The sequence below is a fragment of the Nicotiana sylvestris genome, chromosome 1 (genome assembly GCF_000393655.2).
Source record: "Nicotiana sylvestris chromosome 1, ASM39365v2, whole genome shotgun sequence".
Lineage (NCBI taxonomy): Eukaryota > Viridiplantae > Streptophyta > Magnoliopsida > Solanales > Solanaceae > Nicotiana > Nicotiana sylvestris.
Genome location: NC_091057.1, coordinates 92,899,322 through 92,913,753, shown reverse-complemented (window position 1 = coordinate 92,913,753; position 14,432 = coordinate 92,899,322). Strand labels below are relative to the sequence as shown.

The 14,432-nt window shown below is 34.0% G+C and overlaps 1 protein-coding gene across 1 annotated transcript; it reads right to left on the bottom strand.

Moving 5' to 3' along the window:
• Window positions 1-8,020: 8,020 nt before the first annotated feature.
• LOC104234712 (glycine-rich protein A3) lies at window positions 8,021-11,065 on the bottom strand. Its single transcript, XM_009788320.2, has 3 exons — window positions 10,903-11,065; window positions 9,570-9,879; window positions 8,021-8,420 (listed from the first exon to the last, which is right to left on the bottom strand). Exons 2-3 carry the CDS (start codon window positions 9,850-9,852, stop codon window positions 8,194-8,196), a joined length of 510 nt encoding a protein of 169 aa, XP_009786622.1. The 5' UTR covers window positions 9,853-9,879; window positions 10,903-11,065; the 3' UTR covers window positions 8,021-8,193.
• Between the last annotated feature and the right edge of the window lie 3,367 nt (window positions 11,066-14,432).

Genomic DNA, 14,432 nt, shown 5'->3' with positions numbered 1-14,432 from the left:
AGGCTTGAGATAACTTGGCATACCACTGCCTGGAAGCCTGCTCAGCTATATAGAGATTTTTGAAGCTTGCAAACTAAAGGAGCAGAGGAAGAAGAAGACCCAACAGAAAGACCAAGAGGGAGTTTCATAAAAACTTCCTCATCAAGATCACCATGCAAGAATGCATTGTTGATATCAAGTTGGAACATAGGCTAACCCTGTTTGACAGCCACAATAATTAGGGTCTTAACAGTAGATATTTTGACAACAGGAGAGATTGTCTCATGGAAATCAACACCCTCCACCTGAGTATCACCCCTTACAACTAATCTAGCCTTATACCTCTTTATATTCCCATAAGCTTTATACTTTACCTTGTAAACTCATTTGCAGCCAATAGGCTTTTTGCCATGGGGCAGCTGAACAATTTCCCAAGTTTTGTTAGCCTCAAATTCCTTCCTCATAGCATCCTGCCACTTAGGGACAATTGCTGCCTGGGAGTAGGAGTGAGGCTCATGAATATGAAGTTGAGTAATAGATAGAGCATCATGACTTGATGTAAGTATTAGAGAAGAGGAATGGCAGACAAAATATTTAAGATAAGTAAGAGGATTGTGAGGTTTAGAAGATCTTCTCAAAGGAAGATCAGAAGTAGGAGAGAAAGAAATAAGAGGATTTGAGGAAGGTGAAGGAGAACCAGAATAAGAAGGAGAAGAAAGAATAGGGGATGAAGGATCAAAGGAAAGAGAAGAAGAAGAGGAGGAAGAGGAAGATGAAGAAGGAGAAGGAGATGAGGTAGGAGAAGGGTCAAAAATGTCTGAAGAGAGAGGAGAAGGGAAAGTGGGTAAGCCAACAGATGAACTAAGGAAAGGGAAAATGTGTTTTTTGAAAGTAACATCCCTTGAGATGAATACTGCTTTGCTAGAGAGATTATATAATTTGTATCCCTTCTTAGCAAAAAGATATCCTATAAAGACATATGGAATAGACCTAGGGTGAAATTTGTTCTTATAGGGTTTGGTATCAGTAGAGTAACATAGACACCCAAAAGCTCTAAGATGAGAATATTCAGGTACAAACCCAAACAACATTTCATAAGGAGTTTTCCCAAGAAGTAAAGTAGAAGGAAACTTATTGACTAAGTATGTGGCAGTAAGAATACAGTCTCCCCAGAATAGAATAAGGAGATGAGATTGAAAGAGGAGAGCTCTAGCTGTTTCAAGTAAATGTCTATGCTTTCTCTCCACCACTCCATTTTGCCGTGGAGTGTGTGGACATGAAGTTTGATGAATAATTCCTTTACTGGAGAAATAGGCAGAACCTGCAATTCAAGGGCATTATCACTTCTAACTGTTTGGACTACAGACTGAAACTGAGTCTCAACCATGGCAATAAAGGCTTTGAGAAGGTCAAAAACATTGCTCTTTGCACCCTTTAGATGAGTCCAAGTGGCTCTAGTATAGTCATCAACAATGGTTATAAAGTACCTAGAGCCAATATAAGTAGGTGTAGAATATGGACCCCAGGTATCTATGTGAATCAATTGAAATATTTTAGTAGATTGTATAGAACTGTCATAGAAAGGCAATCTTATTTGTCTTGCCAAAGGACATATAGGACAAGTAAAAGACTGTTTAGAAGAAAAAATACAGCCAATATTATTCATATGTTTCATCTTAGAAAAAGAAATATGTCCAAGTCCATAGTGCCAAGCAACATCAACCTTGTTGAATTTATTAGGTACATCAATGGTATTTACAGAGGATGAATCACTAGTTGCAGGAAAAGAACAAGAAACAGAACTAGAAGTATTAACAGTAGGAGAGATTGGAACAGAACATTGTTGCCCAACAGAAGTAGCTTGTTGAAAGAGTTTGTAGAGACCATTGTCCAGCCTACCAAGCACCACTGGCTTCTTCAGTGAAAGGCCCTGTAGAGTGCAAGCAGCCTTGGTAAATTGTACAATATCAGCATCATGACATAATAGCTTATGAACACTAATGAGATTATATTGGAAACTAGGAATGTAAAGTACATTGTGAAGAATAAGATCAGGAAATAAGACTGTAGAACTAATATTAGTAACTTTGACTTTATAGCCATTGGGAAGAGAGACTAAGTAAGGAACATGTAAGGTTTGTATGTTGAAAATCAAACTTTTAATGGAGGTCATATGATCAGATGCTCCTGAATCTATTATCCAAACTATTCCATCTACTCTACTCATAATACAGGCTCCATAAGACACTCCCTTTTGGGTGGGCAACATACCAGCAAAGTTGGCAGACCCTATGAGGTTGGAACCATGAAGGGAAACAGTGATTTGGGCTTGTTGCTGAAGTAACATCATCAGTTGAGAATACTGATCCTTGGTAAGGCCAGGCTCTACAGAGGAACTCTGACACTGAGACTGAGACACATCAGCACCACACTCCATAGTAGGAACACCAGGCATTGTGTTGGCTTCAAGCTCAACATGAGCAGCTGATCTTTGGGGCCTAAAATCTCAGTAGGTCTAAAATTGGGAGGAAAGCCATGCAGCTTATAGCACTTGTTAATGCTGTGACCGGGTTTTTTGCAATATTTGCATACCCAGAAGACCTAGTAGACTCAAAAGAGACATTGGAAGGAAAATTAGGCTTTGACACAGCAGCATTGTGAGGTGGTGTAGGGTTCATACCAGCAGTGAATGAAGCAGAATTAGAGGGAAACTAAGTCCCAGCAGATACCTGCCTCTGCTTCTCATTAGACAAAAGAATACTGTAGACTGTACCAACAGAAGAAAGAGGAGGCTTCATCATTAAGATGTTACTCCTGGTCTGAACATAAATTTCATTTAGACCCATGAGGAATTGATAAGTTCTTTGTTTCTCATCCTCAGCTAATTTGGCCCCACAAGTACAAACACTTGCCATACCAGCTGAGATGGAGGCAATTTCATCCCACAACTGTTTTATCTTATTGAAATAGGATGCTATATCAAGTGACCCTTGAGAGATATGGGCCAGTTCCTTTTTTAACTCAAAGACCCTGGCACCATCAGCTTTACCATATCTCTCTTCTAATTCGTTATATATCCTTAGCAAATTCAGAATACTCTACACTTCGAGCAATATCTTTAGACAAAGAGTTTACTAGCCAAGATATTACAAGATCATTGCACCTTTGCCATTGTCTAGCTAAGCGTGATTCATCAGGAGGTCTCCCAGTAGCACCAGTTATAAAATCAATTTTATTTCTAATAGACAAAGCAACTAACACAGTGCGTCTGCAGCTACCATAACATGTTCCATCAAAAGAAGTGGAGACCAGAGAAGTCCCAAGTACATCAGAAGGGTGAACATATAAGGGGTGTCAGGGATGTGTATAATCGTCCTCATGAAACACAATACGCGAACCAGTAGAAGATGCAGGTGTTTGAGTGGGATCAGAATTACCATTTGCAATATTGGCAACAAATTAAAAAAAAATCAGCTAAAATAATGAGAATACCAACAACTATATGACCAGAATAGGGGAAAATAGAAAATGTATACCAACCTCTTTCGCAACCAGAAAGAGAACGGCCTTCAAAGATAAGGAAAATGAATGAGAAAACCCTAGCTTAAAACCCTAGCTCGAAAGACGGTCAAATCCTGAAGAGTATCGACCAAACCTTCAGATTTAACATCGAAAAACTCCATCGCGCAATGAAAACCCATCGGAAACAGAAGAATCAACCGAAAATATCACCGAATCGACGAACACTGTTGGAATTCGAAAATTCGACGAAAACCAGCGAGGGTAGAATTGGTCGGAAGCGTAACACTAAATAAGCACGGATTTGTGCTCTGATACCATGTTAATGTTCATTATTCTCATAGATTCAATGAAGGGGAACTTAGGGTTAAAGAGAGAAAGAGAGAAGATTCGAGATATTTTTTATTGACTTAGAACAAAAATGAATCATCTAACTATTACAAAACTGGGTCCCTCTGTGTATATACATGGCCCAATATATGTAAAGAAATAAAAAGCTAACTAAAGACTAACTAATGGGCCTAATATGATGTACATAAATAAATAATAATTAGACCTGGGACACACTGATTTCGGCCTATCTCAACAAACAAAGCAAAAAAAATTCAAACGTATGAATCAGAAGATTAATTCTAAGAAGATTACAAAACTAAAAATATCGTAGTATAAGATTACTGTTGATAGAAACGTACGGTCTTGATATTACAATTGTCTTCTGGGATTTATGACCTTCATTCCGAGTAACTTCCTCTCGTCCATGACATTGAGTCTGGGAAAATATAGGCTATCCAAACACAAGGTGACAGGAGGATACTCATATTCGAAATTATTGAATATACAAACCTTTGTAACAAACTGTTGTTGTTTAGGATTATAGATGGAAAAATGGTATTTGGTTGGTCCTTTAAAGATAATTTCACCATTTCCTGTGCAATACAAAAGCTCACTGTATCTTACAAAATAATGCTCGCAAAACCCTAATGGTACGTTGCAAAGTTTCATTAACCATTTCCATCCATCTTGTTCCTTGATCCAGATGTTTATAAGTTCATCCATGGTTTTGCCACCATATAAACTGAGCCAACCTTTCAAAGTAGTCAAACGAAACAATTGATCATCTTCACTTATAAAATTTGGTTTTGGAAGTACCTTCAGTTCGTCTGCCTTCACATCAAAATATATAATTCTAGAAGCTTTACATACAAGATGGTCAAGTTCTTGATTTAGAGACCAAAATACACAATCATATGTGCTAATACCCTGACCATAGAAATATGAACATGAACTAGTTGTTCCTCTTAAACTAAAGAGACTTTGCTTTAATATAGGAAGAGTTGGTTTTGCCGTCCAACTATTCATATTACTCATAGACCAAACAACATAAACCTCGTTATAGATCGAAATAATCTTGTAATCATCAGTAATAGAATCATAACACATCCCACAACCATAAGGAAGTATGTTGTCGTAAGCTTTCAGATATGGACATACGAGAGTTCGTTGTTGTCTAATTGATGGATTCCACAAAATAAATTTGTAAGACTTACGTTTTTTCAATAGTACCAATCCATCATATGAGCATAAAACATCATGATCAGCACGAAATCTCTTTAGAGGAAAGAGTTGCTTTTCTATGGCAACTTGTGGACTAATTTCCAAGTCCATAAACCTGAATTCGGAGGTAAAAGCTCTTTGTAACAAGAGTTTTTTACCTCCCAAAGCTTTGGAATGATCACGGTGAGCTTTTGTGAATTCTTCCTCAGATATTATAGCATTCCATGGTGCGGAAACAGATCGAAAACGTAACAAAGATTTAACAGGTAGATTAATAAGGATGAAATATAAGATATCACATGGAACAATGGATGTACTGTCCTCAAAGGCTGGTTTCTTATGTAACTTCGTCTCCTTTGACATTATTATGTCTTCGGCTGTTGGGGGGTAAGTTGTGGCGCAGGAAAGACAGCTTCCTATATATTAGGGTTTAATATTATTGGAGACTGAAGGAAGTAACATTGGAGAAGGAAATTGAAGTCAAGACTTGTTATGAGGAAAAAGAATTCTTTTCCTTTATGGTTTGTACTACGACGATTCTTTCCCACGAACCCTACCAAAACTCAACTTACATATTTGCTACTTGCTATTCTGTATGTTGCACAAGTCTAACATGATCTGCTATAACTATGCCCTTCTTCATTCACGCGATAATGCTGGATCGAGCTTTCGCCCATTGTCCAAGATTCCCCACTGCTGCCCCCGTGGGAGTCCGGGCCGTGTCAGTAAGGGTGTCAATAGATATTTAAAAACTGACTAAATCGACGGAACGTATCATACCGAATCGATTTTTAGGTTTCTTTTAATAAAATCGTAGGTTTTTATATAAACCTATAACCGTACCGATAATTAGTGTAAGTTTTTTACTTTATGAAAGCAAACCGAAAAAATACCGAACCGTACCAAATAAATTTACATGTGAAAAATATATTTATATATCAAGTTTAAAAATAATAAAGCACTAAATTTTTTCGTGGGCCTTGGAATTATGAATATGATTAAAAGTCAACAAGTAATTAAACTCAAAATCATAATTTCCAACCTATTTCCCGCATATTCACTGGCAAGACACACGGTATTCTGGCGATTATGAGTAGCAAACTACAATGTATTAAATATGTTTAATTTCGTACGATTTAGATTTATTTTTTTGAATATTTAATCTTCTATAGACTTTATTCTTGAGTCCCAACTTGGTTAATATCTTTCCACTCGTGTAATTTATATTTTCTTTATCTTTTCTTTAGTTTCTTTTACGCTGTTGTAGAATGGTTAATGAATCTATACTCTGACCATCTTTCATGTTCTTAATTTCATCATCCTTTAAATAGTAAAAATGTATAGAGTGTTTTCCTCAGTTCTATAAAAGTACGTATGTTATTGCATTTTACTTCTACTAGTGACTTTTTAAAAAATATCGAAAATTAACCGAACCGTACCGATACCGAAGAGAAATCGACATGAGACGGTTTTGAAAAGTCTAATTTTATTTATACACAATAAAATAACCAAAAAATTTATATGATGCTAATTTTATAAAATAACTGGCCGAACCGAACTATTGATACCCCTAATAACTAGTTAGCAATAGATAATATATAAGAATTATTTAAGATGTCACTGTATATAAGTTTAACCTTTCAAATTACTAATGACTAAGCAAATAGAAAGTACAATTAATTATTGAGATGGCAATTAAGAGTCTGTTTGGCCAAGCTTGTAGGAGGCCAAAAGTATTTTTTTTGGTCAAAAAAGTACTTTTGGAAAAATTTAAGGTATTTGGCCAAAATAAAAAAGGTAATTATGAGCAACAACAAAACTAGTATTTCTGCTTTTGGGGAGAAACTACAAATTCTAGCTTCTTCCAAAAGTAGAAGCAGAAGTAGAAAACTAGTTTATTCAAGACAAAAATAACCTTACAATAAATTTATATTTTCTAAATTATCCCTCATTAATTTAATATTTTTATTCCTTTTCCTTTTTCTTTTATTTCTACTATACATTTCTTCTCTTCTTTTATTTTAATCATATTTTTATTCTCTTTCTCCTATTCCTATATTTTAAATTTGTATTGAATGATGTATTTTGACATATTTAAATTATCATGTAATAATAAGTAATACCAAACACTTAATGTTATTGCTTTAGAATAACTATATTTTATATTAATTAGAATTATTAATTTATATTTTTACTTTACATTTTATATTTTAATTGAATTCTTTTCTAATAAATATTTAAATTTATTTTTCTTTTCTAAATAATACTTAAAAATTGAACCTTTATTGTCCTTTTTCCTAATATGATACTTAAAAGTGCTTTTTAAAAGATATGTCAAACACAATAAGCTTGGTTAAACCAAATACAAACTTTTATTGTACAAAAATATTTTTTCAAAAGCACTTTTGAATAAAAAACGCTTTTCAAAATAAACATTTTTTGGCAAAACGGCTCTAAATCTTCTCGGTTCATGCAAGATCACTAACAATTCCGGCATGAGTTGTCGTCTACAGTACCAAAAGCCAATCGTTGTCACTAATTTTTAAACAACATTACTATTATACTATGTAGAGACTAGTCCAAATAAGATATGAGAAAACATACAAACTTCATTATAGATAAAGTTCATTTTTTTGGTGAAGTTAAACATTCAGTAGTTCAGAACTAGGTCCTTACATCACTTTCTTAGCAGGTTATATTAAAAAAAATTGAAAACATAAAGGACATGCCGAAGGAATTACTCTCATTTTAGCTGAATAAACCAGACAAAAATTGATCTAATAAAACTAAGCCATTTTTGTTCCATTAATATCTTCTTCGGTTTAAGATGTAACAGACAAATGAATGGGGAAAAAAATGCTCGGATTTGCTACATGTATTAAGCTGCAAAAACTAGCTTATAAGCTAAAGTTATTGACTCCGTCATTATCAAGATGAGACTTTAAAATGGAATAATATGGATAACATCTCGCAGAAAGTAATCAACTTCAAATTTAAACTATAATCACTGTATACACCAAACCATATGTAGGGTGTTGATAATACGCGAATATATATCAGTGATAGACACACAAAATGCACAAGAAATTCATCAACAAGCAAGAACTTATAGCAGGAATCCTGTAAACTTTGGATAATGAATCACTTCCATCTCTTGAACTTGTGTTTGCCAAACATGCCATGTTTCCAACGCTTGCCAAACTTCCCATGCTTGAATTTTCCGTGCTTAAACTTGCCATGATGGCCGTAATGGCCATAATGGCCGAAAGGACGACCATGATGACCATGCATGAGATGGTGAGCCCCATATGCAGCTGCAGCTGCAGCTGCACCACCAGCTAGCATACCTCCCATATTAGGTCCATGTCCTGTAAAAGTTCTTAATAATCAACCAACTGTAATGTAAAAGATAACAATAAGATCCATTTCCACATTAGTACAAGTTGATGTACTCGGTGGTTGCTCAATAAAAGCAAGTAGGATTCACTTGTCAAATGATGGATTTAAATGGAAAATGCAAAGAGGTATGGAAATGGAAGGATAAAAACCAATTAATATTGCATGCGATGCCAGCACTCTCTTTGGGTAACTTAAGCGTTGAACTAACAACCTAACATAAACCAAGTAAACTCAAAACTAACGTCTGATAACCAAAACTAACTCAAAACCAAGTCACGACCAGTACTATACTATTTAGCACATGAGATTGTAGCTTCGTAAGCAAGTTAAATCAGTAATCAAAAGTATAATCTCAAAGAGATGAATAAAAGCAATGCTACTGGGAGATGATCCAAGTGCGCGGAGCACGTACACCTGTTAAAAGTTCTCTCTCACACCAAAGCTTCAATAATCTCCTTACTCTTTTAATTTCTATTTACTTCTCTATTGGTAGAAGGTACGTATCACCTACTTAAATTACGGATCAACAGTTCGAATTTATCAGATCATGCATTTGAGTTCATGTATTCTCCTCCAAACCACTAGTAGGCTACATGCCAGGGACATTGCCTCAAGTGTATAAGTTATCAATTATATTAAGAACCAGAGCAAGCAGAAGATAGCAAACATTCTAAGATAAACAAAATAGCCTAATTTATATCAGTTTCATTAACTTTTCAAATAATAAGAAACCCTCCCCCTCCCTACCCCCCCCCCCCACCAAAAAAAAAAACCCAAAAACAGAGCTATGGTGTTTCTCCACAAGGTTGCAAGTTCTACTTAGTCCGTTTGTTAAGGTGGTCGCAAATATAAACAGACCACATGGACGATCAACATTCTTCCCGTCTAATGCTCCTTTCCTAATCCTCCATGGACAATCACCCTTGGGATTCATAGCTTTATCATCTCGTCGTGACTCCTTACCCATAATTCAGTCATGGTGTAATAAAGCAGAATGCAGTTAATCAGAACTGTGCGAGAGAAAACATGGGATGTGCGAATAAATGGCGGAATATTATATCTTGAAACAGATGTAAGAACTAAGAAGCAATGAGTACTAGGAAAATGATTCAACGTACCATGATGTGATGAATGACCCGGATAGCAGGCGGGAGGGTAACCTGCAGGAGGATATCCACCAGGTGGAGGATATGCAGGTGGCGGGTATGCGCCTGGAGGAGGAGGATAGCCTGCGGGTGGGTATCCACCATGTGGAGGATAGCCGGAAGGCGGGTAACCTTGTGGTGGATATCCATATCCTTGAGGTGGATATGCCCCATAGCCTACGTGGTGATGGCCCCCGGCATATCCAGCAAGATGAGAAAACAGTCCTTTGTCATCACTTCCATGCCTGTCCCCCATTTTTCTTTTCAATTCAATTATCAGAGCCTGGAACGCAACAAGCACAACAAGGATGTAAATATTCAGAATAGATAAATCAGCTAGGTAAAATGGAGAACCATAGTTTTCATAGTTGAACACCACCCCAGGCGCCATCGATTAGCATTTTCTGTAACCTTGTTTCACAAGAGGATTTATGCTTAGATCTTATTCAATCCACAACAAGGAAACCACATACCACATAAAGATCATGATTCTCATAGTCAATTAATCTATTTCAACCAAATAAACAATTAAATTTTATAGTCAACAACAAACAAATTTTAGAGTGAACAACAAACAAATTTCAGACTATTCTTGGAGCCAATGAGCGTATGTGCTATCATCAACTCATAGTTGCATCTAGATTTTTTAAAGGTCATGAACAACTAACCTGATAATCATACAACATCTCGATATGTCACAACTCGATAAGCTGATATTATCCAATTCAATCTTTTTAAGGCAAAAGAATTACACAAAGAAAAAGCTGCACAAAACTATATCCTTGGACAAGATCAACTCTTTCTATACCAAAACAAATTGTGCAACCTGAATTGGGAGGGAAAAAGGCCAACTTTTCCACCCTCAGAAAGAAGATTAGATCATGAAATTAGCAGTAAAACACTACCATGCTAAATCCAAAAATTTGGTTACGTGCCCCCCCCCACCCCCACCCCCCGGGTCTACTGGTAGATTACACAACATAAAAGGACTAGAGATGAAAAAACACCAGAATTAGGATTATTTCAAGCTGTTAAACGGGAATTAAGTATATCCGTTTAGCTAACTAAGGATCAATGCTAGCAAAACAGATACATGATCACATGCAGAAAACAAAGAATTACTAAATCAAACAGAAACACGTTATACCAAATATTACTGCTTCCAATTTCCTGATCACCTAAAGAAACAAATAAAAGATGTTGAAATCACAAAAAAGTAAAGCAAAAATAACGGCAACGAGACTGTAGATTTAAAACCCAAATACCAAAACAAATGAAAGTAAGGGGAGAAGAAGAAAGGAGTCACCTTGTTGGATCAGGGAGATCGGTTTTGAAATTTAGTAGTAGCCTTGTCCTTCAATTTGTTGAACACACCTGAAATTTGGAAACTTATATTTTCAGAAATTTACTAAATTCATCGGATCAAATTTGTTATTACACGTTTCTCCATAATATATATATATATATATATATATATATATATATATATATATATATATATATATATATATATATATATGTTATCCTCACAAATTTCTTTACGCGTTACTTCAGCGTGTCACCTTTTATGGAGTAATTATCTTCTCTTTCTTTTTAGTTTTTTTAATTTGTGATATAATAGATTTATTTATTGGTAATTGATTAGAGAATTGAATCGCACTCCGAACACGTGTATGCATGGAGTGTCCCAAGGAATAAAGTAAGCAAATCTTACTGGTCAAGTTTTATGGTGTACTACTATTCTTATGACAAAGTTCTGTTAAATTGGATAGAATATTAGGACCAAAATATCATTCTATATTTTTATGGGGGAAAATCTGGATCATTCATACAAAGTTTGGTTGGATTGGTTAATTTTTCCAAAACATCAAAAACAATTGACTTATGATCGATTAATTTTGTTGGATAAAGACCAGTTTGTGACTTTTGGGTTAAACAAGATTGTATCACTTATTTTGATCTCCTTATCATCTAATGAAATGAAATCTAAAGAGGAACAATTGAAATTTTTTCACTTTTAATAAAATATCTCTAAGATCAAGTCTTGAAAATAAAGAACGTTTGATAGATAGCGTTTTACTCCATCGTAAATATATTTTGCACGAAATTGAATTTTGTCGAGTGTGTGAGGTCTGATTACTAGATAGTTAAATGGACGAGGGGAAAAAATGACAGCCAAATAGTAGTAGTAATTTTTTCTTCGCATTATAAGTCTAGTCCATTTTTTGAATTGTCTATTACGTTGATGATTAGCATAAGCACTTCACAAAGGAAAAGGAAAGACATACGTCCGATGTACATAGACCGGGTTGGTTCGGATTTTACAATTATCAAATCAAACTAATTGTGTCGGATTATTAAATCTAAAGACCAAACCAAACCAATAAAACTCGGGTTTTTCAATCTCGATTTTTCTCTAGTTTTTCGGGGTTTTTTCAATAAAATCTTCGTAGAACAAAACATAATGTATGCTCTAAATATTTCTTTAATTCTAGTAAGATACAACTATATAAAGTTTTTTCCAAGAAAATAATACAAAATATGAGATGTGTCATGGCATTATCCTAAAATATTCAACAATAAAGACAATAAAATTATGTAATATAAATATTGTTAATTGAGAAGCCATAATAAAAATAAACATAATCTAGAAGTACTAAGTCGTGCTAAAACAAATAAACTAATAAGGGAGTATTAATTAAATGATTAAACGCTAAAGAAAAATAAAAATAGGTTATGCATTTTTATCTAAATTATTACAAAACAAAAAATAGATATTCTATACATTCCCGTTCGTAATATTGAATTGAATGTCTTTTCTTAGTATTATATTGATATGATTTTGGTTTGCATTATTTAATTTACTAATATTAATGGCTATAAACTTATTGGAACATTCAAAAGTTCTAAGTCCAACCTTGAAATAATACCTTAAAAGGTAAAATTATGAATTTTTTTAAGAAATATTTATAAATTACATCACAATAAGTATATTTATATATTAAATATATCTAAAATTTCTATATATGTAATGTCGGGTTGGTTTGGTTTCGGTTTAACTTTCTTTAATTAAAACCAAACCAAACCAATTATGGTCGGGTTTTTTTCCCAACACCAAACCAAACCATAGTCGGGTGTTTTTTTCTCGATTTGACTCGGATTATCGGGCTCGGATTATCGGGTTGGTGCGATTTGTCGGTTTCCTTTGTATACCCCTACGTCTGATAGCATGTTGATATTTCAATATGAATACCGAGTTTGGTCGTAATACACTAGTACATACATCTCCGAAAACCAGTTAAAGAAATAGAAAAGTATGTAGTACAAAAATGACCATCTTTTAAGAATTTGACTATGTACATTACAAAACAAAGCAATACACTCTTCAAAAATTATTAGCAAATACACTAAGTGGTCGTTTGGTAGGATGTATAAGAATAATGCCTAATATGGTGTATTAGCAATGTTAAAATTAGTATACTGACATTAATTATACTGAAACTAGTTAATTTATCCGCGCTCGCGTGGTGACAAAAGAACTTCATAAATACTCGGAGACATAAAAACGTACAAGTCATTAAAAAGATCAACATTTTCTAAATATTCGTCATGTACTTCACTAATTGCCAAAACATAATTATAAAAATTTGAAATCATCCTATAACAAAATAAACTTTAAGTAAGAAGATCCAACTAATTTCATAACAACAAAATTGGTTATCAAGATATTTGACAGCTTTGTGAAAGGTTAAAACCTATTACTAGAAAAAAAAAAGTCAGTTAAAGTCAAATTTACGGTTACCCTTTATTTATGTGGCGGAAGAAAATTTGTTCTCCTAAAGGTGTGTGGGGTAATAATAAATACGTCCCTTCGCAATAGTTGCCAAGTTAAGAAAAAATTTAAAAATGGAATAAAGTCAAAAATTATTGTTACGGAATTATTAATGAAATATTTGACTCACTTAAATAGAAGTAATTACTTATCTCCTCTTCCTTTCTATTTCACTAATGATAGAAATATTGGACGGTGTAATAACTGGGTAATTACTTTTTACTCTTCATAAATTTTTTCTTGTCAAAATGTTCACAAACTAAAGACTTTGAAGTTTGAAATATTAAAAAGGAACTTGGAATTTCTTTTATCATCTTTGTTAAAAGCTGAAGCGCTTGAACATGTTTGATACAATTATAAACCTATAAATATTAGTATTTGTGATTTATGTTTAAAGAGATGTTTGAAATTTGAGATTCCGATCTCGACTTAGAAAACATTACTATGATGTTTTTCTTCTTTGTCCCCTATTAATTGAGATGATGATTTTTGCTTTGTGTACACAAACTATCAGTAATATTTGTATAATCAGTTAGCTACTCCAATTAAACCAAAACATTAGCATCTTAAATATATTGCTATGACACTAACAAATAAACTACATATGAAAAACTAAACCAGAAATATTTTTAGAAAAAAACAAAAGAAGGAATTAGGAAAAGGAAGTGAATAATGATAACACATACTTTGACTCCTTGTCCAAGTTGCTATTTTGATTATCTCTCTTTTTCTTTTTTCCTTTTACTTCCTTCTTCCATTCCACTCTTTCGATATTCTTCTTTCCATTTTTCATCTTAGGCCTTTACCTTCCTTCCTCTGCAACAATAATGGAACAACATTTCCTCTCAAATCCCTCCTAATTTGCATTGTTTCTTTTTCCAAATAATTCTTCTTTCCTTAAGGATACTCTTGGCACTCTTCAATTAAATTCCTCAATCAATTTAGAAATATTGTTCGATATCTCTCTGTAAGAAAAATTATAGTGAGACAGCTTTCGAGAAAGG

Coding starts and splice junctions, on each gene's coding strand:
- LOC104234712 (XM_009788320.2), bottom strand. CDS start 9,852: ATGGGGGACAGGCATGGAAGTGATGACAAAGGACTGTTTTCTCATCTT. Junction 8,421..9,569: donor GGGTCATTCATCACATCATG/GTACGTTGAATC, acceptor GAACTTTTACAG/GACATGGACCTAATATGGGA.